Here is a 26,341-nt window from a genome sequence, read left to right as displayed (position 1 = left end):
TAAACCCAGGGCAGCGGCTTACCGGCATGGCATCCCAGGTTTGCCAGGAAATCGCCCCCACCTTGTAGAGGGGGCCCAGTGGCTCTGCGGGGGTGATCAGCCATGGGGACCCGGTGAGGCACGAACCCCACCGGTTCTTCTCTGCCCAGGGCATGAGCACCTCGGCCACCGTCTATTTTATTTATTTATTTTATTTATTTATTTATTTATTTATTACTTCCCTAAAACCTGGTAATTGCCCTTTTCAGCAAAAAGGTTCCCAATTGAGTAAAAAAAAAAAAAAAAGGAAAAAAAATTCCCGCCCGAACCCCACTGTTTTACTGTGTCTTTACACACCTAAAAGCCAAACCCAAGCCCAATCTCTTTATTTCAGAGGAGTTATTATTGTTCATAGCTTATTACGTGAGAAATTATTCGATCATTTCTCTCGAACACCCCCCACATGCAACCAAGGGGGGGAAAATCTCTGAACCCCCTTTCATATTCTTTTATTTTTGTTTTAAAAAAAAGATGGCGGCTAAGAAAAAGACTGCTGTTAAACCGGTCATGAAGAAATGCAATAAATTCCTTGTTGTTTTATGAAAATTTACAACTTTGTGATAGAACTTTATGAGTGGCTGGGTTCTGGGATTGGCCAGAGCCGGTCATGTGGACTGCTAACCGTGAACATGAACTTTTTATTATTTCCCATGTGGTTATATTGCACCATTCTTCTGTCCGCTGCACCTTGGGTCGGATCAGTGTCCTCTATAGGGCTCTCGCCTCTTTACATTTTTTTACTTTTGTGTATAGGCTCGATAGGGCTAAAATAGGGGAGAGAGGAGGGGGGGACGCCTGTGCACACATCCACACGCACTCATAGACACCCACATCCGCACACATATAGGAAAAGAGTGGTGTTTTTTTTTTTTTTTTTTTTTTTTTTTTTTTTAATTCCTCTGATTCCTCTGTTAATTTGCCTGCTGACTTGGAATCTCAGCAGTAATGGAGGGGCAGAGGAGATTCTGGACCGAGTGGAGGCTATCATTTTTCAAAGAGGGAAGTTACTTCATTTTCTGTGCAAATGACAGAAATGCAAGAAGCTATCACAAGTCAGAGAGGCAATCGACGGCTATCAGGTTGGGACAATATTTGTCAGCTAACAGATAAGCAAACGCTGTCTCTCTCTCCCTATATATTTTACTTATACCACAGAAATGGACGTCAAAAGGTAAGGGAATAATATCTGTTTCTCTTAATTTAACGTTTTCATTGAGAAAATGTATTTGTCAATCTGCCTTTTCTGTCCCAGTCCCCATTTTCCTCTCTCCCCCTACCCAAGGGGACAAGTAGAAAGAAAAGGGTGGAGTGAGGGAGAAAGGAGACACTGGAAGAAATCGGGGTGGTGAAAATCTCTTTAAGTGAAATTTTCCCCTTAAAAGTGTAACATAAGCTGAGAAAAAAAGGGGGAGAAGAAAGAGGAAAAAAATGCATAAAGGGGAGGGGAGAGAGAAAGAGAAGGAAAGAGAAGGAAAGAAGGATGGAAGGATGGGAGGAAGAGAGAGAGAGAGAGGAAGAGAGAGAGAAAAGGAAGGAGGAAATAATGACAAAGAAAGAAAAGGAAGGAAGAAATTGAATGGAATAAGAAGTAACCTGTAAGGTCACCTGGAGATTGTAGAGTTGGAATGAAGGATTTTGCAGCAGATCGGTGACGGAAGCTTTTAGATACTGTCTTTAAAAAATTACCAAACCCTTTGTGGGTCGTTGTTGTGTTTTGTTTTGTTTTGTTTTTTTCCCTCGCAAAATCTCTTGACAGTTTGCCTGTCTTCAGGCGCCCAGTAATTTGCCGAAGTTTGTGTGGAAGCCAGTTGGGTTTTGCGTTGCTCTCCAGGGTCATTATTATGTGGGTGGTTTCTTCAAAGAGGGCAGTTCACGGCAGTCCCCAAGAATAAGGTTCTGGAAATTGGGAGGGGGGGAAATTTGAAGGGGGGGGAGGTGTGAGGGGGTGAGGAAGAGAAACGAAAAGAGAGAGATTAAAAAAAAAAAAAAAAAAAAAAGATAATAGGATGAAGCCAACCCAGATCGCAGTGCTCTCATTGTGATTTTTTTTTGTTGTTATTGTTTTTTTCCTTCATGAAACTCCCAAATGAAGCTGACGTTGCGACTCAATAAGCCTCCCCGTATTTAATTGCGTTTTTCAGTGTTAACGGGTCTTTACGGATTTTCATACCGGAATACCGGGTAGGGTTTCAGACCCACGTTGTGTTGGTCCTTTTCCACAGCTTCCAACCAGGTTTTGTGCAAGTTTCCCCCGTGTTCTCTCTCCTCTGCCTGTCTGATACCCTAACGTTTGCCTTCGGTTTTAGGAGAATTTGTCCGGAGATGCCCGTCATTTTGAATGCTTTTTTTTCTAGATTTCGGGTTGTTTAAATATAGTACTAATTGCTACTGTTATGAGGTGATTTTTAAATAAGAGGATGTAGGAGCCTCTATATGTGAAGCGAGATTGAGTAATAAGAAATTCATTACTTAAGCATAAACCATTTTATGACGTGACAATTTATCTCACCTAATTTCACTGTGTCTGAATATTGTGTGGACCAGAGTAAATGATCGCAAGCCGTGGAAATTATAAACAGAAAGTCATTTTTAAAAGATATTTCTTCCCGAACCTGTTACATTTTTCATAAATCACGGGAAAAAATATAATGCTGGTTCGCACGCCTGTTTTCCTTTTCCTCTAAGTCTCTCCGCGCTCATTTTCTTCTTCTTTTTTTTTTTGTTTTTTGTTTTTGTTTTTCCAATTCTTAATTAAAAAACAAACAAGCAAATAAATAGAAACCTTGCTCCAAAACGCTTTTATGCCGATTCTTCCGCATCCTGCGTGGGAAACCACTTGTGGAAACCTCGCACTTCGGTTCGGTCAAGTCTTTTTAACCTAGTCAGCACGGGTCGGCGTGGGATGGCCGAGAAAAACTCCGAGTGCCCCGGGGTGGGGGGCCCACGCTGCTGCCGGCGGGCGCCCCTCCTCGCAGTCTTCCTGCTTGCTAATTTAAGAAAATAAAATTAAATAGAATAAAACCAAGGCAGCCCCCAGCGGCGCGGTTCCCCCGGTGCCGCCGCCGCGCTGCGGGGCTCGCCCATTCCCCGCCGTCTGCTGCCATCTACCGTCGACGGCGGCGGCCGGCGGCTCCCCGGGGGTTCCCCGCAGCCGGTGCCCCGGCGTGGGCGGCCCTGCCCGGGTCCCTTCTCCCCGGCCGGGCGGCCGGAGCAGGCGGCCGGCAGCGCCCAGCGGGGCCTGGCTCCGCGCTGCTCGGGAAGGGAAGCGGCTCTCGAATGCGTTTCCACCCTTGAGGCTTGGTGCCCTGCTGGGAATTGCAAATGGGAGATGTGTTTTTATCTGTTTGCATAGACTTAAAGTGTCTGAATATGTGTACGTGGGATGCGCTTGCACATATACGGGCACTGACATATGGGCAATGTACACCCCGTACGAATGTGTGTTGCTCTACGCACACCCCGATGTATAGTGCTCTGTGTGTGCAACTGTGCGTCTGTCGCTTGCCGTATGTGTATAAATATATACATGCATATACATTTAAAGGCTATCTATCTCTCTCTATTTATCTATCTACACACACATGGAAGATGAAAGATAGCCCGTTGTTTGCTGAGCGTGAACACAAGCGGAGATCGTGTAAAATGAAACACGGTAATGACGTATGAGGCAAAGGCGAGGCTGGGGATTTCAGCTAATCATAAAAGGCAGAGAAGCTTTTATTTATTTATTGCCTCGAGTGGTCATTTCAGTGGGGTCTGGAAAAGATATGTCAAGTCGTGTACACAAAATTGAGGTGGTTGCTGGGGAAGGAACAGAGAGTAAAGGCAGACGACGAATCACTTTTAAGTTACTCTGAGCTTTGAAGGGACAATGCGTGTCTGTTATTTTAAAAGGTTTCTCCCTCCCTCCCTTCCTCCCTCCCTGCCTCTTTCTCCCTCTCGTTTTCTCTTTCTACCACACAGTTTCCTGGCAACTGTTTACGTCTAGGCTAGTGACACTTTCTCTAAGAAAGCGAGATGTCGAGTGACTACATATAAAAAAAGAAAAAAGAAAAAAAAAAAAAAAGAGGGGAGACAACTTTCCTTTGACTAACAACATCCATGATTAACTTGTTCCATGTTGTAATTCCCAACACCTCGCAGCATTCGCTTTCCACGTTTTATGATACGTATCGGTTTCTCCTTACCTTCTCCAACGTATCCAATCCAATCTACTAGTAGCCCCCTTCACCCGGTCTCAGGGTTTTCTTTTGCCGAAATAGTTCAGTATGAATACACTTTGACTACCCCAATGTCCTTACTCCTCCCGCTCTCCCTCCTCCGCCCTCCCCTTTTTGTTAATAATTAGCTGCACTCTTTAATGGAACAATGGTAGATTATTATTACTTCTTTTCAAAGATCCCATTAAGAAGGTTATTATGCACTGCACGGGAAGTCAGGTAAATTAAACTTAAATTGCTGGAAATTAAGTTTCAGATGGTTATGTGCGGAGAGAGCAAGTATTTTTTCCTACACCTTCAGGGGTCATTGTTTTAAACACGCCAGCACTGCAGTGCATACATGACTTCTGTGGTTGTTTCTTTCCCCAATGTGATTTTTACTGTGCATGAGCATTACAGGGGAGGCTTCTCTGCTGCCAATTGCTTTCTATGTCTGACTCCAGGAACAAGTTTTTTTTTTTTTTTTTTTTTTTTTTTTTTTTTTTTTTTTTTTTTGTAGTATTTGCTTGACTTTATGGCTGCAATAAGTCCCTCGGTAGGGAAACCCCCGCTGTGTTCTCACTTCAGAAGGATCGGGAATTCCAGCTCCACATGAAAAAGAGTTTCATTTTTTATTGGAACCAACTGCACTGAACTTTCTACCAAGTTCTTAGCCGGTTTAGCTTTCAAACAAGAAATGCTCTGTTCTGTTTGCATTTCGAAATATTTGGGTGTTGTTTTAATCCCCTCATCTATCTGCCTTTCTCTACTTTGTGGAGAGGCATTTGCTGGCCAGAAAAGCAAAGTAACAAAAAGCGAGACCTTTCTGGGCAGATAGCTGTGATTGTACATACTGTAAATATGTCTCTTTATCTTTATTTATACCTCGCCAGTTGAGTGATGTCAGTCAGGAGAGGAAAGACGGGTTCCCAGCGCGTATTGAAATACGTTATACCACCTTCTGGCATCTCTTGCAACTTGCCCAGTTTATTGCTCCTTCTTAGCAACCCCTGTGCCTGTTTTTAAGCAGATGAGGCCAAAGACTGAATAAAGATATGCCAATGAGTACGGTCAAAGACAAATCTAACTTAAGGGCTGCTGTATAAGCTTGCTTCTGCATCCGTTATTCTTTGCTCTGTGTCTCTGTCACTCCCGGCTTGTCTGGCGCTAGAGTCGTCCAAAGAAAATATCACAAAATCGGTCTTAAATTTACATGGGGACTTTGGCGGAGAAGACAGGACATTGTCTATTAAGTAGCTATAACAATAACTCAACATTTATTTATTTTTTAATTATTTTGGTAAAACTATTTAGATGGGGAGAGAAACCACCTCCGTGCTTTATGTACAGTTCTCTGAGATTTAGTGCGGTTTAAGACCTCTAACTAGAATTTGCATGTATTATATGTGGGAAACCAATTAGACTGCGGTTCTGACCCTTCAAAATGCACTATGACACATATTTTTTTTCAGGTTGGAAATCAAGTTTTCTAGTTTTTTGTTTGTTTGTTTGTTTGTTTTCCTCCCACAAATAACCATCTGCAGTGTCAAGAGAAGCTTCACCCTTCTTCTAAGAAGCGGGATGTATTAATGTTATCTATAGCGTGTCTAATATGTCAGCAATTAGCAAGCGGACAGATTAAATTCATTTTATTTTCTTATACAATGGCGACAGTCAAGCCACTTTAAAAGTCTGTTTTAGACATAAATGCGCTAAAACGAGTAGTATTTTACTGCGGTAAAACATGGGGAGGGGATGGGGCGGTGTCAAAATATTTTGAGGGATTGACTTGCAGAGAAGTAATGAGAACTGATAGAAAATATTATAGCAAGCATTTTCAGCAGATGTACTCACGCGTTGAATTATCAGGACATCAATTTCTTAGCCAAAAATGTGCAAGCAAAGCTGATCATGCCAGATAATCGCTGTTTCTGTAGTGCTACCAATATTGTGTAATTCTCAAATCAAGTGTATGAGCTGTATGGCTCCTGCAAAGCAGCAAAGCAGTTAACTTCAATGTCTCATCCGATCTTTTTTTTTTTTTTTCTTTTTTCCTCTTCCCTTTCAATCTTCCTTTTTTTTTTTTTTTTTTTTTTTTTTTTTTTTTTTTTTTTCCTTGCATACCAATAAAGTAGATCTACGTAAGTTTGGGTCCACTCCATACACAAAGGGAAACTCTGCAAGAACAAATATAAGAGATATCAGTCAGAGAGGGGGTGGAGGATGGAAAACTACTTCCTTTGCATGTTACTTCCTTGAATTATAAGGATTACGTTTCAGTCGAAATGTTCATTGCAGCCGTGGCATTAAACAATCTTGGCTGTGCTTATGTAAATATGATGTTTAAAATAAATTAGCTCGTAATAAGATACGAATTTCGTAGATACTTAAAGCTCTGTCAGAGAGCTGCATTGGCAGCTTTACAGTGAGCATATAATATATGTAATTCTAGGTTTGTAGCGCACACTGCCACAGATTCAAGTACAGGGGAGTGCATATTATAAGGCGTGCCATGTCACTGCATATAAGAACCGACAGACAGATGGCTACAAATTCGGACAGGAAACAAATCCTTTATATAACGCGAATGATCAGTGACAGTCCTGGTTTTCATTATTACTTTTTTTTTTTTTTTTTTCCACTCTAAGATGGCTCTGATTTTTCCCACTTGAAAAAATGGAAGGCACCGAATAGAGATCCCACTTTACCTTGAGCAAACAGAGGTCTGAAGAGGGGATGCACCAGGTAGTGCAGAGTACATCCCTGGTGACGAAATCCAGGAAAAAAATAAAAATAAATTAGTCGAACCCCAAAAGAAAGTACAGCTTTTGGAATGTCAGGGAATTGAGTTAGACTTTCGAGCTTATCTCTTTCAACGTTTTAAGTTTGAAAAAATAAGTATTTTGCAGTGGGGATGGGCTCGAAAGGAGGGATGTAAAAAGGCAGGGTCCCTGCGCACCTCCAAGACAGCAGAACCACCACACCACGAAATTTCCTCTCGTAAAAAAAAATAATAATAAAATAAAATAAAATAAAATAAAATAAAATAAAATAAAATAAAATAAAATAAAATAAAATAAAATAAAATAAAATAAAATAAAATAAATAATAGATTTTTTTTTTTTTAATCTCGATCAGTAACAATCAATAAACTCAGCTTTTGATCGCAACACAAAGTTTCTTTTTTTGTTGTTTCTTTTTTTCTTTCTTCCAAAAAATGTCGGGCATAGATCTGGTATTAACAAAAAAACGCAAGAGGGCACAATGCGGTACAATACTCCAGAGCAGATCGGGATTTAGCAAGGGATAAAGGAAATACTTCGATTTTCCATTTATCTCCTGAATATGTAGCTTTTGCAGATAAATAAACGAAAAAGATACTATGTATGAAAAGAGAATGTTTGTTTTAATCCAGCGCAGCTTTCTTAACAGGGAATGCTTAACATGGAATGCTAATCTATAGTAATTAGGTAAACATGAACCGAAATAAATTGTCAGAATCCGTTTCTTCTCCTATAGGAAATCTCTTAGTTTAACCAACGGGATCTCCTCCTTGCAAAGTTCGCACACACAACTTTTTTCTTTAACTGTAGAAAAGTACCCAGATATTTCAGGACGAATTGCAGACACGAAGGGTTAAAGTTTTCCGAATGTAAATAAATAACTTTTTTTTTTCCCACTTACATCAGGTATTTGTATACATTATTTGTGTGTGGATGCACCGCCATCCATACACACAGGCTTTCACATTCACACTCCCCCATGCTGAAGTCGGGGGGGGGGAGGGAAGGGGGGGAGAGCATTTATTTATGAAGCTCTGAGCGCGCCGGGAACGTTTCTTTCCGCAGATATCATATATTTGGTTAAGGGGGTGCATTTCTGTTGTTTAAAAGGGAGGGAAAAGGGGGTGGATGGTTTGTTCTTGGGGTCCCTGGTGCAATCTCAGCTCCTCATGGGTGCTATTTTGCAACCTCAGGCGCCTGCTATTGGTCAGCCCATGATCAGATGGTTGTATTTCCTTGTGTCCCTCGCTGGCACCACGCCATCTCCCTTCAGCTAAAACCCAATCTCCGATATACTACTAATAGCTAAACCACTTGGACTATAAAACACAACAAATCATAAAGCCGGGAAAGGACGGCAGGCTCCTTCCAATGAGTTCTTATTTTGTCAACTCGACCTTCCCGGTGAGTCTGGCGGCGGGGCAGGAGCCCTTCCTGGGACAGATCCCGTTATATCCCTCGGGCTATGCGGATCCTTTGAGGCACTACCCCACCACCTATGGAGCCACGGGAGTCCAGGAGAAGGGCTATGCCTCTTCTCCCTACTACCAGCAAAGCAACGGAGCCTACAGCCGCAGCTCCGCCTGTGACTATGGGGCCGGCGGTTTTTTCAGGGAGAAGGACCCTGCGTGCGCCCCTTCCAACCTGGACGAGGTGCCCTTCGCCCCCGAGCCGCGCAAGTCGGACTGCGCGCAGAGCAAAACTGTATTCGGAGAAAGCGAGGAGCAAAAGTGTTCCGCCCCGGTTTACCCCTGGATGCAGCGGATGAACTCTTGCAATAGTGAGTTTACTCTTTTACAGAAATAAATACATCAATCTCCTCCCCCCTTTCTTATTTGTTACCGCCAGAGTGAGAGAGCGAGAGAGCGAGGGAAGTAGGAATAAGGTTCACTTTAGAGCCCAAACTTCCAGCGGGGAAGTTAGGCAACATGAGAGGCTTCAAGTTGCTTCTGACACGCACCAAAACTTCACGCCGCTGAAGTATTTTCTCCTTACAACCAGTTCCCCCTGCTTCCCCACTAGAAAAACAGCAAAAAAGTTTGCTCCCTATTTAATCCCTGGTACAGTATTTCTGCTTTCCCACCCCCCCCTTTTTTTTTTCCACATTCCAGTTTGCGTGTCACGCAGTCATAATGATTTGTCTCTGTCTTCCCTAAACGCACAGGGAGATATCTTTTCTAAATCAGATCTGGATGACTTTACACATGCATGTACCCACACCCTCAAGCAGCTTCCTCTCTTTCTAGATAGCCGACTTGGAGTTAAATAATATAGAAGTGTTTAAATATTTGAAAGGAGAGAGCTACATTTTTAATGAAACTTACACGTAATGAAAAGTCTGCCTGGGGAGAATTTTTTTCTCCTGATGATATATGACTTTTTTAAGTGCTGTTTCCTCAATCAGGAGAAGGGGGAAAAATGAGAGAGAGGGAGAAAGAAAGAAAGAAAGAAAGAAAGAAAGAAAGAAAGAAAGAAAGAAAGAAAGAAAGAAAGAAAGAAAGAAAGAAAGAAAGAAAGAAAGAAAGAAAGAAAGAAAGAAAGAAAGAAAGAAAGAAAGAAAGAAAGAAAGAAAGAAAGAAAGAAAGAAAGAAATGAGTCTCACCACCCTTATCCTCATGTTTAGATGCATTTGTTGCCTTTTAAGTTCCGAATTGATGTCCATTAGCGCAGGGACATAAAGCGTTGTATCCTCTTTAATGTCGACTTTGGGCAGATCGATTCACTTCATTATTGCTTAAATGCTCAGATCTATTACAGTTGCCGGTAGGGTGGAAAACAGCGGATGGGGGTGGGGGTGGGAGAACACCTTGCGATTTTTCATCGCGGAGTAAGATAGATCTCGCCCTGTCTCTCCAGCCCGCTGCAGGCTGGCGCGGTCCGCATCAGCCCCCTGCTCTGCCCGGCCGCCCGCAGCCCGCGCGGGCTTTCCGTGGGTGCGCGCAGGCGGCCCGGCCGCGGAGGCTCCCGGGGGGGCTTTTGCTGGCTGAAACCTGGGGAGGGCAGGGAGCAGGCGCCCTCTCCTCCGCACACAGGCACGGTGCAGGCGGCACCGTCCCCGCGAGTTGCCCGGGACCTCCGCCGCCCCGCTAAACCCCGGGGCTTCCCCCCCCCGCCCCCCGCCCCCTTTCTCTCTCTTTTTTTTTTATTTTTATTTTTTTTGCGGGTGTCACAGGTTCCTCCTTCGGGCCCAGCGGCCGCAGAGGCCGCCAGACCTACACCCGCTACCAGACGCTGGAGCTGGAGAAGGAATTTCACTTCAACCGCTACCTGACCCGGCGCCGGCGGATCGAGATCGCCCACTCCCTCTGCCTGACAGAGCGGCAGATCAAGATCTGGTTCCAGAACCGCCGGATGAAGTGGAAAAAAGAGAACAAACTGCTCAACTCCTCGCAGCTGAGCGCGGAGGAGGAGGAGGAGAAAACGGCGGAGTGAAAGTATTATTTAAAAAAAGAGAGAGGGAGTGAGTGCGTGCGTGTGAGAGCCAAGAGGATGAGGGTGGTGTGGGCTGGCTGCGAGGAAAGGGAAAACGTGCACATTGGTGGGACAAGCGCTCTACAGCAACGGCAACAGCTAGAAAGTTTGGGCCACCAATGCCATGGACTCGTGTTCCCAGTAAACTGTCGTGTCCAGAAAAAAAAAAAAAAATCAGGCTTCTAGTTGCGTTTTTTTCTTCCTAGACTTCCCCCTTCCCCCACAGTAAAACAATTAAAAAAAAAAAAAAAAAAAAAAAAAAAAAAAAAAAAGGAGATAAGCAGAGAGAAGGGGAAAAGAAAGAAAGAGGAAAAAAAAAAAAAAAAGGACTCCTACCCGTGTTTCTACCCTTGGTGTCACTGTTAGTAATATGCTAACTCTTGTATTTAATGGAAGTGCTGCAATATATGTCATTTGGGGTGTTTATTGTCTTAATTTTGTAAAAATGTTTTATGCACGGTTGACATAGGGTTTCTTCCTTTTTTTTTTTTTTTTTTTTTCCTTTGGTAAATTAATCAAGCCCTGGGGTCTTGTAATTAGTTTCTCTCTTTTTTTTTTTTTTTTTTTTTTAATAAGATATCTACTGAAAGAACGAATACTACCTAAAGGGATGCAAAAGCAACAACAGAAAAAAAAAAGTTATATTTTATTAATTTTTGTACGTGTTGTGTTTGAAGTTTGTCTTAGGTATGACCATGGAATTCTCTAATAAAAAAAAAGTCTTCGATCTCACACACACCACACTGTCATTATTACTATCCTTCCCTTTTTCAGGGGAACTTGTCAGTCTTAAGGAGCACGGAGTTATAAAGAAAGCACTGCTACTCTCTTTATGACACTGTCTTCTAATCTGCAAGGACAAGCAACTCCAAGCATACGGAAGTTACATTGGAGAGATAAATCTGGTTTTCCCTCTTTTTGTGTAATCTTAAATGGAAGACCTTTCACCAGTATTATTTCCTCGTTGACATTCTACTTTAGTATCGCTCTTTTTTATTGTTATAGTACAAAGAGTTATGACGAAATGCTCTCCATATACATAATAAATCAAGGAAACAGGCAAAAATATGCTCTCATTTATCTACCAAAGATACCTAACATTTGCCTAGCATCTTTCAAACATCTGGTCCCTTGCTTCATATCCCCAAATCAAAGTGAAGTGTATTGCAAAATACTCCAGATTTCAAGGGATTTTTTCCTATGAAACGTATAACTTCTCGGCTACAGGAATATAGCATGCACTTATGGGAAACAAACAAAAAAAAAAAAGAGGAAAAGAAAAAAAATCTAAACTAAGTCTACTAGTGGATTCTGATATTCTAACTTTGCTCAGGATGGGGTGGGTAATGCTCTGTGCCTAAAGGGAACCTTGTACATGCAAATAGCAAACTTTTATTGGGTTTTGTAATTAAACAAAAGGAAGTGCTTTTTCTGCTGGGGATTTAGGACTGGAAGCAAGCAACCAGACCAGCCTAATGTGGATACGATTTTTTGAAGCTTCACATGGCAGGAAAGCTATGAAACAGTACCTCCTTACCTCTATTCCCTTTCCCCACTGCCCACAAAAATACCTATGTATGAACGCATTCCCCCATGCCACGAGCTGGTTTAATGTCAGTCACTTCTAAAATCAATTCATGCAGAAGCTTCACAGCTGTAGGACATTTACTATTATTGCCACGCTTTTCATTGCCCGTAATTATTATAATTATATGTCACTTTCAATATGGCGCATAATTTCCAATGAGTTGCAGACAAGCATATGAAATTCCTGAGCTGCCTTGGAAAAAAAAAAAAAAGGAGAGAGGAAACGAGAAGAAAAAGTAATGCTTAACAACGCACAGACCTTTCACAATGTTTTTACCAATTTCAGAGTGCTTTTGCTCCCCAGTATTCCTTGCAGGTTAGCAAATGGAAAGGAACAACACCGTAACACAATGCTGTGGTTAAAGAGGACGTGAAACGCTCGGGAACAAGATTGTCCTAAAAGCAACGCTGTCAACCATTTCCACCGGCTGGACCTTCCTTTCTGCCCTTTTTCCTCATTTTCCGCGTTTTTTTCGCTCCCCAGTTACGGTGCGACTGCATCGCTGGTAGCACGCTCAGCGTGCCAGGAAGCTCGACTTCTCCCGGAGCAGTGGCGAAGCCTTCGGAAATAAACACGCGCGGCCGCGCTCCCCCGTAGCAGCTTCGCATTGCCCCCCTTCAAATATCAAAGGAAAAGGCTGCCTGGCCTAAAAGCGATTTAACACCTCATCCCTCGCTGCCTCTAAAACTTCCGCAGTGCTGTTACAAAGGAAGAAATAATGGTTTAATAAAGAGAACGAGCGGGGCGAGAAGAGCCACATGGAAAGCGCGGGCGCGCTCGCCGCGGCAGGATCTCCCCTGCTGCTGCGCAGATTTCTGAAGAGGCAAAAAGCGGGGCCGGGGGACCCCGAGCGTGGGCCGGGGCCGGGGCCGGGGCCGGGGCCGGGCCGGGCCGGGCCCGGGCCGGGGCCCCGCCTGCGCCGCCCCCACGCGGCCGGCAGGTGGCGCGCTCCGCCAAGGTGGGGCGAGCGCGGCGCCGGCGCGCCCGGGGACTCGGGGCGCCGCGCACCGACTTGGGCCTAACGACTCCGCGATCGTCATTATTTGTAACCATAGAGCATGAATTACCTCTTGAGGTCATCAGTGAGAATTTACGACTGGTCAACAAAAGCACGTGATTCCCAAACGCACCCCCACCCTCCCCCCATATTTGGCCGCATACATAGCAAAAACGAAGTACAGTGCATTGCTATAATTCATTAATACATCATAAATCGTCAAGCACAGGGTTATAACGACCACGAGCCACAAATCAAGCCCTCCAAAATAACCCAAATGAGCTCTTACTTTGTAAACTCGTTCTCAGGGCGCTACCCAAATGGCCCCGACTATCAGTTACTAAATTATGGGACCAGCAGTTCCATGAACGGTTCTTACAGAGATTCAAGCACCATGCATTCCAGCTCTTATGGCTACAACTACAATGGGATGGACCTTAGCATCAACCGCTCAGCCTCTTCTAGTCACTTTGGGGCTGTGGGGGAGAGCTCCCGCGGTTTCCCTTCTCCAGCTCAGGAGAGCAGGTTTAGACAGGCGTCTAGCTGCTCCTTATCTTCTCCCGACTCCCTTCCCTGCTCCAACAGCGAGAGCCATGGAGGCAAGCCCGCCCCGTCCCCCTCCGACCAAGCTACTTCTGCCAGCACCAACACAAATTTCACAGAACTAGACGAGACCAGCGCGTCCTCGGGAGCCGACGAGGGCACTCCAATAAGCAGCAGCATCCCCCGAGCGCAGGCAGAGCCCATCGCAACCTCCACCGCAGCAACAGAAGGGCAGGCACCTCAGATATTCCCTTGGATGAGGAAACTTCACATTAGCCATGGTACAGCTACTTCTTTTTCGGTCGTTGTCGTTGTCGTTGTTTATTTTCTCACACCCCGCTTTTTCCCCCCCTTTCCTTTCCCCCCCACTCCCTATTTTCTCTCCTTCCCTTTATTCGGTGGAAACGCTTTGATCAGAAACGCAGCTATTTATTGCTTTTTGCATTTCTTGTTCTGATCACGGCTTTAAAGCTGCCTCTGGCGCCTGGAGGGGGGAGATTTTATTTTAGTTTCGTTATTCTTGCCGCGAAATGTGCGCTTGTTTCAAGCTAGTAGCTATATGTGTATGGTGGGAGAAGGTAATACAGAAATTGAGGGAAGGGGGTGTTCCTTGGGGGGCAGAAGAAAAGAAAGAATTGACCATTAAAATGGCATTATATGCACAGATGGGTCTCTCAGTCCTTTCCTTCTCTGATTTTGCTGGGTGTATTCTTGACAATCTGCTCTTGACACAACCAAAATTGCAGTGAAATACAGAGCACGGGGAACAGCGAGGACCATCACCACCACCACCCCCTTTATTTTTTTTTTCTCCCGGAGGAACGAAAGCAGTATTAAACCAGATGACCCAGCAAGCAGGCAGAAAAACACCCAGTCAGGGCGAAAAAAGGCGATTTCAAAATCTCGGTTCTTCAGTTAAATTATGAATATTGAGTTGCGGGTGTCAGTTCTGGAGGGACCAAAGGTGGGGGTTTTTACACGTGTCTGGGGTGTGCGGGAAAGAGAGGGAGACCGGGGGGGAGGGGGAGAGAGGCTGTTATTTTGGGAAAGAGCAGCGTTCCTAATTGCCCGAAGACGGTGAATATTTATCCTCCGTACTAAAAAATAGCCTTAGTAGTAAAAATCCTATCAGAAAGACTCGAAACAGAAATCAAAAACCCGTTGTTGTCCGTGTTATTCAGACATGACTGGACCAGACGGTAAGAGGGCAAGGACAGCGTACACTCGCTACCAGACCCTGGAGTTGGAAAAGGAATTCCACTTCAATAGATATCTCACCCGCAGGAGGAGAATAGAGATCGCTCACGCTCTCTGCCTCTCCGAGAGGCAGATCAAAATCTGGTTCCAGAACAGGAGGATGAAATGGAAGAAGGATAATAAACTGAAAAGCATGAGCTTAGCCTCTGCGGGCAGCGCCTTTCAGCCATAAATTATAGAGGAGGAATGTCGAGGAAAGAAGAGGAAAGATTAAATAAATACGTAAATAAATAAATAAAGCTCAGCAGATCTTAGTTTTGGAGTACTGTACAGTGAGGCACCTTCTTTTCAGCATGTTGTTGCTATTCTAAAACAACGCGTATGGTACCGTTATCCCAGAACTGAGTTCATGTCGTGGTTTTTTAATTATTATTATTTTTAATTAAATTTTATTTCCAGATGCTCCTCATGCTCTTGTTGTTCTTATAAATGTATGTGTCCGTGCTCTCTTGATGCTTTCTGGAAAGCTAGCATGTTTACGTGAGCCCTTTAAATGTTATAACTTATTTATAAATTGATAAGATACAATTGTTTATTTGTTGCTTTTTCCCCTTCCTGAGTTTACTGTTTTTTGGGTGAGTTCTTCTCTGCCTAAGCTAAAATCGGGGGTTCCTGCACTACAGTCGCAGAAAGAAAAATGAAACAAAAAAAAAAAAAAAAAAAAGGAAAAAAAAAAAAAAGAGGGGGGGAGGGAAAAAAAAAATAAAAAAAACTCTTGTAACTTTCTGTCATAAAATTGTCCAGTCTGTGTTTTAGTTCAAACTTCAGGCCGGGATTTCTAGTCCCAGGCTAGTTCTGAGATGTACTCTTAGACGTGGGTAAACTTCATTATTAAAAAATATATATATAAATGTATAAGATTGGACCAACGATAAAGTGCTCTAATGTTTGTAAATACTAGAAATATTTCTGATGTGACTAATAGACAGTTCGTAGTGGGCAGAGTGAATGCAATGTTATGTGTAAAAATGGCATCTGTCATGTCTAGCTGCCTGTTAGTACTTTGCCAATAAGCTTTTTGTATTTGTTTGTAGCTTTACTTGAAGTCAAATAAACGTTTCTCCTACTCATAAAGGCTCCCAGTTGCACTTTATACCCAACCTCTGAGGCTTGCACAAGGAGTCCGCAGTACGTGCTAAAGCAGGGACATGCCTGGCACGGAGCTCAGCCTGCCTGGAGATCCCAGCAGAGCTGCAGCCCTCATCTCTCCTGGGCAGCTCTCGGGGAGCTCGCAGCCCGGCAGCACAAAATGTTCGCTCACATAACGCCATGGCATTGCACGGGAAACCTTCCGCGGAAAACACAACTTGTCACATTTCTCAGACGCTGCTTACCTAAAAACAACACAGATACCCCCACCCCCGCTACAGCAGCATATCAGACAAACTAGTTTAAAGTACTTCAAGTTACAGTAACATGGCATAAATTCTTCCCAAGTATATTTACGTGCATTTCAGGAATTGTCAGACATAGATATAAATATACACACACACAAACATTCTAAAAGCGAGTGGTATTTACATCAATATATACGTACACATAAACCTGTGTTCTATGGAATTACGTATCTGTGTGTTTGTAGAGATATATTTATTATATATAATATGTATATATAGAGAGAGACTATTTCTTTGCTGAACTGTAATCTTTCCTCTACCTCTCTTCCTCGGTTTATTGTGCTTACTGATTTTACATCCTAGTCTCTGGCTCAACACGTAAATAACAGATTACAACTCTGTAACTACTGACACTCACTACAACGAGTCATTTTCGCTGCATATAATTTAACATCATCAAAGATGGCAAATGTTGCAATTTTGCTACCTAGGGAATCTAACAAGGCGCGAGATACTCCAGTTTAAAGTCGCTCTATTTGGCAAAACGCCACTGACATCTCTACAAAATAGCTTAGGCTTTTTGTTCGTAGCAAGTAAAGTTGGATCTTAAAACTTACCAAACTTAATCTCCCACTGTTTAGGTACTTCTTAAGTGATTTTGAGAGGAATGTGAAGTGGACTGTCAGATCCCAAACCATTTGCTCGCCTTCCCTTGATTTTTTTTTTTTTTTTTTTTTTTACCAATAGCAAACTATACCAAAAGTGGGTATGACATTTAGATGTCAAATGGATAGGGTTTTATCTAGAAGTTAGATCGTAAAAATCGCCCAGACCTCAGACAGATACCCCTCACTGGCTCTCAAAAGTCACGTGAGGTCCATAAAGTTAGTTTTATGGTTTTGGGGAGTTGACAATGTACAATATATTTCACATTCTCTAGAATGTTAAGTGACACTTTAACTGCTTGGTTTGGCTTGTAAGGGGCAGCTATGGGTGAGCACTTTTCCAGATGAGATAAACGCTGCAATTGCAGGGAACATGTTTTGCGGGTCCAGTTTTCAGTCCAGAGAGCCAATAGACTGGAGTCCTGAAAGTAAGTTCTTCTGAAATATTATCTGCTCAAACTATTTTTAAGGGTTTATATGGAAAAACGCTGAGTTGGGAGGAAAGAGGGTCTGCCTCTCTCCGAGTTTTATTTCTCACTTTTAGAAGGTCCTAATTCTTATCCTCCCGAGAGATGAAATTGCATTAGATTTCCATCACAGCTTCGAGGCCCGCCAGTAAATTTTGTGGAACCGGGAGAAATTGAAAATATGTAAAGATTCGCTATAGTTGCAAGGCGAACTCCATCGTATCTTTGCCGGGGGACGTGTACTTCAGACAAAGTTTGTTTTTGTCCTTCGCCAAGTACAAGAGGATCTTGCTCATCTATTGGAGGTGATTTGGTGTGTTTTATAATGCTCGCAAGTAGACACAAATCTGGTCTATATTTCTGCATTTCAATTAGCTGTATTATGTCTGTGCTCTTCAGGTTGTTAGCACATTTTGATTTTAATTCTTTTAATCTGCTTGCCCAGGAAATTTGGGCACTTCTTTTTGCTTTCGGCCTGTGTCGAGACTGGTATATTATCCCTTCCACCAGAGCTTTTCTTTTTCTTCTTTTTTTTTTTTTTTTCCTTGTGTTTCTTTTTTTTTTTTTTTTTTTTTTTTTCCCCAATAATATGAACACTTATTTCCGTAGTTCGTTTCTACCATATGGAGACACTGAATGACCGCTGTTATGTCTCCAGTCTGTCTCTTTTTTTGTGCTACAAAAAAATAATAAAATAATCAGAGAGGCTGCATTTTGTGTACAGACCCCTTCTATATGTCACAGATTTGCTTCTCTCTCTGAAAGTGACATCGTTCTGGAAAAGGCAGGCAGCAGCCTTCTTCTTTGGAAAAACAAACAAGTTAGCGGGGAAGGACAGAAGAGCAGAGCCAGACATGGCTCGGAGCTTAGGTAAAAATGGCAAAGGGCTGTGATGGGCTCTGGTTCCCCCTGCTACATAGGTAGGGGTGCTCAGGTGGCCCTTGCCCTTGCCCGCGGCTCCGGCCAGAGGCCAGAGTTCCACAGCTGTGAAGAGGGAGCAAAATAGAGCAAAAACCTGGAGGGGTTTCTTTTTGAAACCCAAAACACCACATCTGCAGAAGAGGTGAGGGACAACACCTGAACCAACTCACATCTATCCCCCTCCTCGTTAGTTAAAAAAAAAAAAAAAAAAAAAAAAAAAAAAAAAGTTCAAAGCAGGGGTATGCGGGGGGGAAGGGGGGGGGGAGAGGCTTTAGAATTTGGAGTATTCACAGGCTTTTTTTTTTTTTTTTTCCTCTTTAGCGGGGATTTTTACGGTAAGACAACATTTGGTGGACACATGTCCGTCTCTTTTACACAAAGCAGAATGTCCCCCTTTCGCACACTTTGGAGATTGCTTTTCCTTCCTCAGGCTGTTTTTCCTGTCCTGCTCCATGTGTCTCCTATATCTTTGCTATCATCATTTGAACTTCTGGCTTTTTCCTGACCAGTTAGAGGGTGGCCAGCACAATCCTGAGTGAGTCTGCCTGAAAACGTGTAAACTTAAATGCAAAAGCTGGAAATTCAAAGAAGGGAAGCAGGATGCAGAAAACCTTTCTTATTCAGCAGTCTGTAGTTTATTCCGAACTGCTTCTCCTTAATGTCTGTGCAAGCTGGATGCCTCCTTTTTAGTTGATAATAAAGATATTTTATGAGATCCTAGCGGCATTCCAGTGAATGGTCTTTAAATATGAATTTAGACACACAGACATGACAGGCTACAGACATTTTGTCTACATGGCGTTAGAAGCACTTGGAAGAAAAGGTTTATTGTGGTAAGTGTGTTATTGTTTGGGGATTAGACCAAGTGGTGGGCCTAGTAATTCTTAAACCTTCTGATTTGTACTGGTAACTAGAAATAATTTTGACTAATTCATATGATAACTAGTGATTTTGGCAGGAAAAGTGACATACCTCCTCTCCTAAATATATATCTGAAAATGTAACGATACGTTCAATGCATACGTACTCACAAACACTGTGTTTCCAAAATTCATCCATCCATGTGTCCATATAACTGTCCATCCATCCACATCTCCCTTATGTATCATATGCATTAAAGTCCAATGCCCACATCCCCACTCAAAGGATTTGTCTCATACAGTCGCAAGCAAACTTTCCTTCCAAATCCAGTCCAGATGACACTAGGAACAATGTTTTTCTCTCAAGTATCACCATTTCTAATCACCTGGTGTACACAACATGCTATTTCAAGGGAAAAACAGACCAAGATAGCCAGACCAAAGGGAATTTGAAATGCAGTTTAGCTACAGGACATTGCAGCAAGGAGGAGATGCCTGTTTGGGTCACAACGTATAATGCCAATAGCAATCCTGTTCCACTCCCTTCATTTTAGCTGCCTGAACACAGGGATGGTGCCAGGCCTATGTTGCAGCAAAATACTTGGATTTTATTGCTGGCATAGTGAGATCATCCTCCCCCTCCTCACTACTCACATGAAACCTTGTCCTCTCTGTTCATGAGCTCTGCTTTCTACCTGCATCATGTAGCACACTTCTTTTTTTTTTTTTTTTTTTTTTTTTTTAACAAGATGGGGTGTATGTGTGTGTCTGTTAAACTTCAGCTTCCTGTGAGGCATGGGGAAGTATAACTGGCTACCATTTTACAGCCTGAAAGGAATCACAGACTTAGCACAGGCTTCCCCCCATCCTTTAAAGAAAAAAAAAAAAAAAAATCTCCCTGTTGCTGGTGAAAAGGAAGTATAAGGAAGATAAACAGGAAAAAGGAGCTCTGACCGTGCAGGTAGGCGGAGATTTTCGTTTGTATCATTTCTCTCACATTAATGGCATACTTCAGACTTTTGACAATTACTTCTTCTGTAGCTGTAAAAGAAAGAATAAATACAAAATGCCTTAATACAGGGTATATAACTATGGAGGGTATCTTGGAAATGGCTACTGCTTAGGAAGGAAAATAGACTTTCTTTTTTAAAAGCTGCAGTTGTGCAGATCTTTCTATGATTACTCTGTGTGTTTACTGGGAAAACTTCTAATTTACCACCATCCCAAAACTGAGTCTGATGGTTGCCTGGGTAGATTGGGTCTGTTGGCATCAAATGTGCAGTCTCCCAAAGACTTGAGGAGCCTCCTCATCAGCTCACCTGTGCCACAGCAGCTTGGGAGTCCTTGGATTATTAAAAATGGATACAACCATGTTCACATTTGCCTCTTTTTTTTTTTTTTTTTTTTTTTCTTTGACATGTCTCTTTAGCCTTTCTTCTTCCCTGGAGGTTTCCTATTTCATTTAGTAAACAGTGCCTAAGCTTCTCTAATTCTTTGGGGGGGTGGGGGGAAAGCCAAACCCCAAAGCAGTAATTTCTCACCCAAGAGCCACCACGGGCTCTGCAGACTGAAAGAGCCGAGCTGAACATCTGTATTAATTACAAAGTCCTTTACTTTTGGGGCATGCACAGGCTGTGCTCTGTCCCCAGGGCCTTGTGCCAGGGCAAGTGAGGAACCCTAATGCCCAGGCTGTTGCTGAGGGGCAGCTGTGCTCAGGAATGAAAAAGATGAAATTTCACCTGTAAAATACCCATTTTGTTCCCAGGTTTATTCCGCAATAAATGGGGGAAAATGTTTTTGTGTGTTAGTGAGTGGCACAGGGAGGTTTGACGAGCACTTCAACGTAAAAGCCAGCTCAATGTTACAATGCCATTGTCAGGCCATCTTGAATGTCATGGTTTATTTGTTTTTATCACTTTTTGTTTTATTACTTAAAATATTTGTGACTTTCAGGCCTTCTTTACTCTCTGTGTATGGCAAGACACAAAATAAAATTTACTTACACCCAGGTTTTAAAAATTCAAAGAAGAAACCATGCAGGTCAAATTAGAAGCAAAACCAAAACAAAGAAACTCCACCAAAAACAAACTTCGCCAAGGTAACCTAGTTACAGATGTGTATGATGTCTTATTTTATTCAACAAAAAGTGATTAAAATCTGTTAAAGGATTTAATTAAGAGAATTAAATGAAAAGGAAGGGGCACAAATGAGTTGGAAAAAAGCTAAGCTATTCTAAACGATTAAATCGCCATTTTAACAGTATAATGGGGTTTGCATACTGAAAGGAGAAATCAGAGCTCATATCTCATCAATAATTCATAGGCAGGAGGGATCATTCCGAGGTCAGCAGACTTGTACAGCCCCAGCTCCTCTCTCGGAGGAGAGGGTGAACATCAGATCACAACAAAACACTTCTTGCTCACACAGACCCCAGGGTCTGCTGGGTCACCTTTTTAAGGAAAACATGAGCTCCACAGCTTGCTTTCCTTCCTTCCTTCCTTCCTTCCTTCCTTCCTTCCTTCCTTCCTTCCTTCCTTCCTTCCTTCCTTCCTTCCTTCTCTCTCTCTCTCTCTTTCTCTATTTCTTTCTTCTCTCTCACCCTCACCCTCTCCCCCTCCCTCACTCTCTCAATTTGCCAAGTCCCACTGCCCGTGTGTGTTGGTGACTCACAGTAAGAGGAGGGCTGCAGAAAGAATGGATGTGGTTCATATTGCTCCAATACGGACACACTACTGTAACGTGGTGATTATGTTTTTGAGAAGCTAAAGGGATCTCCTTTAGTATTCCCTTCCCTCTCCTTCTCCCCCCTTTGGCCACAGAGATGAAGGTTGGAAGGCTGTGGTTCCTTATTTGCCTTGGTGGGGATGTGCTGGCGGCAGGGTCTAGAAATTGCACTCTTCGGGCTGCAATTCTTGTATTTCATTCTATTTAAAGCCCTTGAAACTACTCCATTCTACACACATGCCATGACCTCCCCAGGAAGGGAAAGACAGTCACTTCCCTCCAGGTCCACTTCCCAAATCCCTTTCCCTCCCCCACTGCTGAATTTCAGTCTGAGAAATTGTTCTTTATTTCCCCTTATTGATAAAGGTCTTTCTGTAAGTAGGGAACACGAAGAGGACTTCTATGGGGTTTGGCTCCTCCTTTGGGAATCTCTTTCCATTCCTAGAATGGATTTAAGAATGAAATTTTCTTTCAGGCCGTGGCTATTTCAGTATCTGAGCTGATTTTCCCCCACATTTTCTGTCCTAAACTTAAACAAATGATATTTGGAAAGAGGCTGATAACTTAACTTGAGAGGTGTCTACCCTGCGTAGTTTTTCCGTGTTCTGTTACCCTAAATAGCTTTAAAAAGAAACTATTTTGACAGCGAGCGTTGAAAGAATAAGACTTGTATGAGGCTTTTTTCCCCTTTGATTTATCTCTTTTTAACATGTGTATGTATGTGTACGTATATATATACATACATATATACCCTTCAAGTCAAAACAAATTACCACGTTAGGATTTGTGAAGAGGAGGTTTGCTCGGTGGCAAATCACGGGTCTGTTTAGGCAGGGATGTTCTGTACAACCGGCATGGGTGGGAGCCCAGGGACTGAGCAGAGCGGGGCGAAAGGCCAACCCGGGACGGCGCATTTGGTGCAAGCGCCTCGCCTGTAACGTCCCCAAGCAGCCAGCAGAGCTCGCTTCAGACCAAGTTCACTGCCAGGAGGGCCGAGGCCGGATCGGGGCTCGCTCGGCGCCACCGGGTCGGGCCGGGCCGGGCCGGGCCGGGCCAGGCCGGGAGCGGCAGCGCCGCCGCTTCCCGCCGGCCTCCGGCTCCCTTCGGGCGGCCACGGCGCTGCTCGTCCTCGAGCGCTCCGGTGCTCCAAAAATAATCACAGCAGCATCCCCTTTCTTTCCCCACCAGACCAAACCAAAACGAAACAAAGCAAACCAAAATCATCCAGGTTATTTACTGCAGTTACAACTCACCTAGCTGAAATGCCAAATGCAAGAAAAACAATTCATGGCGAGGTGAATCCATCTGTGGCTAAGGGAATATTTTTTTCTCCTGTTCTTCTAAAAAAATGGAAAGGGGGGGGGGGACGGGGGACGGGGGGGGGACGGGGGAAGAATTCCAGCTGTTTAAGGTAGCACTGGGGTATCTGGAGATAAAGATCTAATGTTCGCAGAACTCTGATTTTTTTTAATATTTGTTCTCCCCTGGAAAGAGAATTCACGAAACAAAATAAATAAAATAGGGAAAACGATGGGCCATCAGTTTGTAGAGACGTATAAGGTAACTCTGGTCTTGGGGGTCTTGTTAGTACAGCATTATAGCTCGAGGGGTCAAAAAGTTGAGGGTCAAAAGTTTACACTGTGCGTGACTCAGTCTTGTGTGTAACCCTGATAGACTGATGTCAGTGTGAAAAAAAGAAAAAAGAAAAAAGAAAAAAGAAAAAAGAAAAAAGAAAAAAGAAAAAAGAAAAAAGAAAAAAGAAAAAAGAAAAAAGAAAAAAGAAAGGAAAGAAAGAAAGAAAGACAGAAAGACAGAAAGAAAGAAAGCAGGGAGGGGGGCGAGTTTGGAGGAAGAGTCTCTGCTTTTGGGCAGAGATAGGAGAATATGATAGCGAGGTAGGAGAGACCTTCAGCTGCAAGCTGGAGAGGCAGAAAAGAGATCTGCAGGGTTTGGGGTGGGATGCTGGTAGAAAATAAGGTAGATTGATTTGGGTCTCCCGTGAGGAAACGTCAAGCTTCTTCTTAGTATTTTCTAAGATAGCCCCTGAAACGCTATTTGGAGTCAAATTAACAGAATATAAGGGGAAATGCATTTATTAAATCCAATTACGTGGAGGTCCCCATAGGATATTAACACGAGCAGTTAAAAAATAATTTTAATTCCAGAGTCAATTTTATTTGGAGAGGCCTTAAATTATACAGAAAAAAAAAAAAAAATCTGACACGTTTGGTGAAAATGTGTTCTAACATTTTTCTTTGGAAGCATTTCCAAAATACTTGGAAAGGTGCCTGTATCCCTCCTCCCCCGGGCTTCCAAGACCAAGCGCCACACATTTTTTAATATGTAGTCGGTATGAGTGCAATGCTCATGGAAAAGAAGAAAAAAAAAAAAAAAAAAAAAAAGTCCATGCTTTACTGTTTGAATTTCTACCTTAATAACATTAAATCTATAGTAATGATATATAGGTGAAATCAATGGACCGATGGCTTAAAATCTTCAACTTCTATGTTAAAATCTTTAAATTTCGTCACTTGGTCCAGTTAAAGTAGCTAATTTTGTTTTGCAGCACACTTTCTGTCGGAATTTGAATTAAATGTTTTATATTTCTTCCTGGAAATGTGACTCCACTCTGGTCATTGCAACAGTTTAATGAACTGATATAATAAATATTTCCCTTGGCATTTCAAAGTTATTTCTACACTGCCAGACTTTGAACCCTCCAAACTCTAAATATTATTTGCACTGGGACTGGGGAAGGTCTTTTCAATAGCTTCTTAAGCAAACAGTCGAAGCAAGACAAACTCTTGTGGAAAAAAAAAAAAAAAAAAAAAAAAGCCCTGAAAATTTGCTTCCCCCCCACACCCCCTTGGCTTTTAAATATTTTCAGTGACTAAATACTTATAACAAGGGTCATTTTTCTTGGAAGAGAAAGGGAGAATATTACAGCCCTGGGAAAGGCGTTCTGGAAAATCCATTTGCTTTCCCGATGCCGATATATTCGTAGAGTAGGTGAAATTCAAGAGAACGTAAAGCGTTTTGTTTCGCGTGATAAGGCTCGGGTTTAATTAATTGCCATGAATTTGCTTGGTATTTATAAAATATCACTATATAAGGGCTACCGTTTAGTTGCAACTTGGGTAATCCATCTCTTCGCCCTTGTAATTACTATACTTATCTCTCTAGAACAGTCATTTCTACTTCAGGTTTATAGAACAGGTAATGGATAGTGAAAGCCATTTGTTTTCGGAATATTAAAACAAGCAGGTATAATTTCACGGCAATAAAAAACACCTCCCAACTTTCCTTGTAATATTCACTCCTACATCATAACGTTTAACTTTCAATTTAGGAATACGAGTCTGCGTGTTCTTTTGAAGTGGGTTCGTTTGGAGGGATGTAAAGAGAGAGAGAGAGGAAAGGAGGGGAGTAGAGAGGAAGGAAATTAAAGGTATCGTTTTCAAGAATATTTCTAATTTGTCTCCTTTGCTCTGGACAGACTCGGTCTGGCCCGGGGGTGAGGGTCTCTAAGTGCCAGACAGGTGCTGCAAACACAATTGGGAGTGAGTTTTCCTTCTTCATTTTTTTTTCTTCCCTGCCAGACAATCATCTGAATGTGCTTTTAAATCCCGATTTACTTTTCAAATGACCTCTTTATCACGGGGAGAAACACGGGGTTGGAACTGGCGGTGTAAATGCAGATATAAAGGGTGAACTGCCGCCAGCTCCTCGCAGAGGAGCCCCGCTCCCCCGCGCACACGGCATTAACCCCCGTCCCTTCACGAGTTTTAAATGTTGCACACCATTAGTGAAATCACAATCATAATTGGTAACAACGAAGCATCGTTAGTAATAGAAAGATACACGAGGATGACTGGGAAACAAGCACGGCTTAAATGTTGGTGTTCCCGTTGTAAAGCAGGTGTGGGCTGATTCCCCCTCACCCTGCTCGGCGCACCGCACACCCCGGGTGCGGGATGGGAAAAGTCGGGCGCTAGGGAAGCTTCTCGGGCGAGAGACCGGCGTAAGGCACGAAGCCGAGGGCTGCGCTCCCCAGAGGGGAGGGGGACAACAGGCAACTGACTCTGCAGGGGGAACAGACCCCGAAAAATACCTAAACCCAGCCGGAGCCAGAAGGCGCGGACAGCGCGCGGAGAGGGGAGCGCGGAGCCGTGCGCGGAGCGGCGCGGGGCTGGGCTGGGCCGGGCCGGGATGCGCTGAGCGGGGGCGCGGAGCGGCGCGGGGTGAACCGCGGGTCAGTGCGGCTCTCGGCGGCCGCCGCGCTGCGGACACGCCTCGCTGTTTAACAAAGACTGACAAACTATGAGATTAATACCAAAACTTGCGGGTTTCCCACCCCAAAATGCTCAGAGGGCCTCCTGGCGCTGCCAGGAGCAGTTCCGCTCGCCTGCGGGGACAATAGTGGTGTATAGTGGGGGCGGGGGGAGGGGGCACCAACAAACCCGACCGAAAAAAAAAAAAAAAAAAAGAGG

At 43.3% G+C, this 26,341-nt stretch overlaps 3 protein-coding genes across 12 annotated transcripts; 2 read left to right on the top strand and 1 right to left on the bottom strand.

The window, feature by feature from the left end:
* Positions 1-989: 989 nt before the first annotated feature.
* On the top strand, positions 990-11,237 carry HOXB6 (homeobox B6). Its single transcript, XM_082778952.1, has 3 exons — positions 990-1,210; positions 8,215-8,801; positions 10,194-11,237. Exons 2-3 carry the CDS (start codon positions 8,393-8,395, stop codon positions 10,451-10,453), a joined length of 669 nt encoding a protein of 222 aa, XP_082635078.1. The 5' UTR covers positions 990-1,210; positions 8,215-8,392; the 3' UTR covers positions 10,454-11,237.
* On the bottom strand, positions 1,218-20,156 carry LOC309887331 (uncharacterized protein). 10 transcript variants are annotated; one of them, XR_014319045.1, is made up of 6 exons: positions 16,832-17,001; positions 6,947-7,001; positions 6,363-6,415; positions 3,148-3,347; positions 2,822-3,026; positions 1,218-1,935 (listed from the first exon to the last, which is right to left on the bottom strand). XR_014319045.1 is itself a non-coding variant. In XM_082778954.1 (5 exons), exons 1-4 carry the CDS (start codon positions 16,910-16,912, stop codon positions 2,839-2,841), a joined length of 522 nt encoding a protein of 173 aa, XP_082635080.1. In that variant the 5' UTR covers positions 16,913-17,001; the 3' UTR covers positions 1,218-1,935; positions 2,822-2,838. The 10 variants fall into 10 exon arrangements, 3 of the variants coding, with proteins under 3 accessions (XP_082635080.1, XP_082635081.1, XP_082635079.1); XM_082778954.1 differs by lacking the exon at positions 6,947-7,001; XM_082778955.1 differs by lacking the exon at positions 1,218-1,935 and having other exon boundaries at positions 2,605-3,026.
* Positions 13,323-15,535, top strand: HOXB5 (homeobox B5). The gene is made up of 2 exons (XM_082778951.1): positions 13,323-13,901; positions 14,802-15,535. Exons 1-2 carry the CDS (start codon positions 13,355-13,357, stop codon positions 15,047-15,049), a joined length of 795 nt encoding a protein of 264 aa, XP_082635077.1. The 5' UTR covers positions 13,323-13,354; the 3' UTR covers positions 15,050-15,535.
* Positions 20,157-26,341: the final 6,185 nt, after the last annotated feature.

This window comes from Aythya marila (genome assembly GCF_965140915.1).
Source record: "Aythya marila genome assembly, chromosome: 25".
Lineage (NCBI taxonomy): Eukaryota > Metazoa > Chordata > Aves > Anseriformes > Anatidae > Aythya > Aythya marila.
Note: the sequence above shows the minus strand (reverse complement) of the source record. Positions and strands in the feature narration are given on the sequence as shown.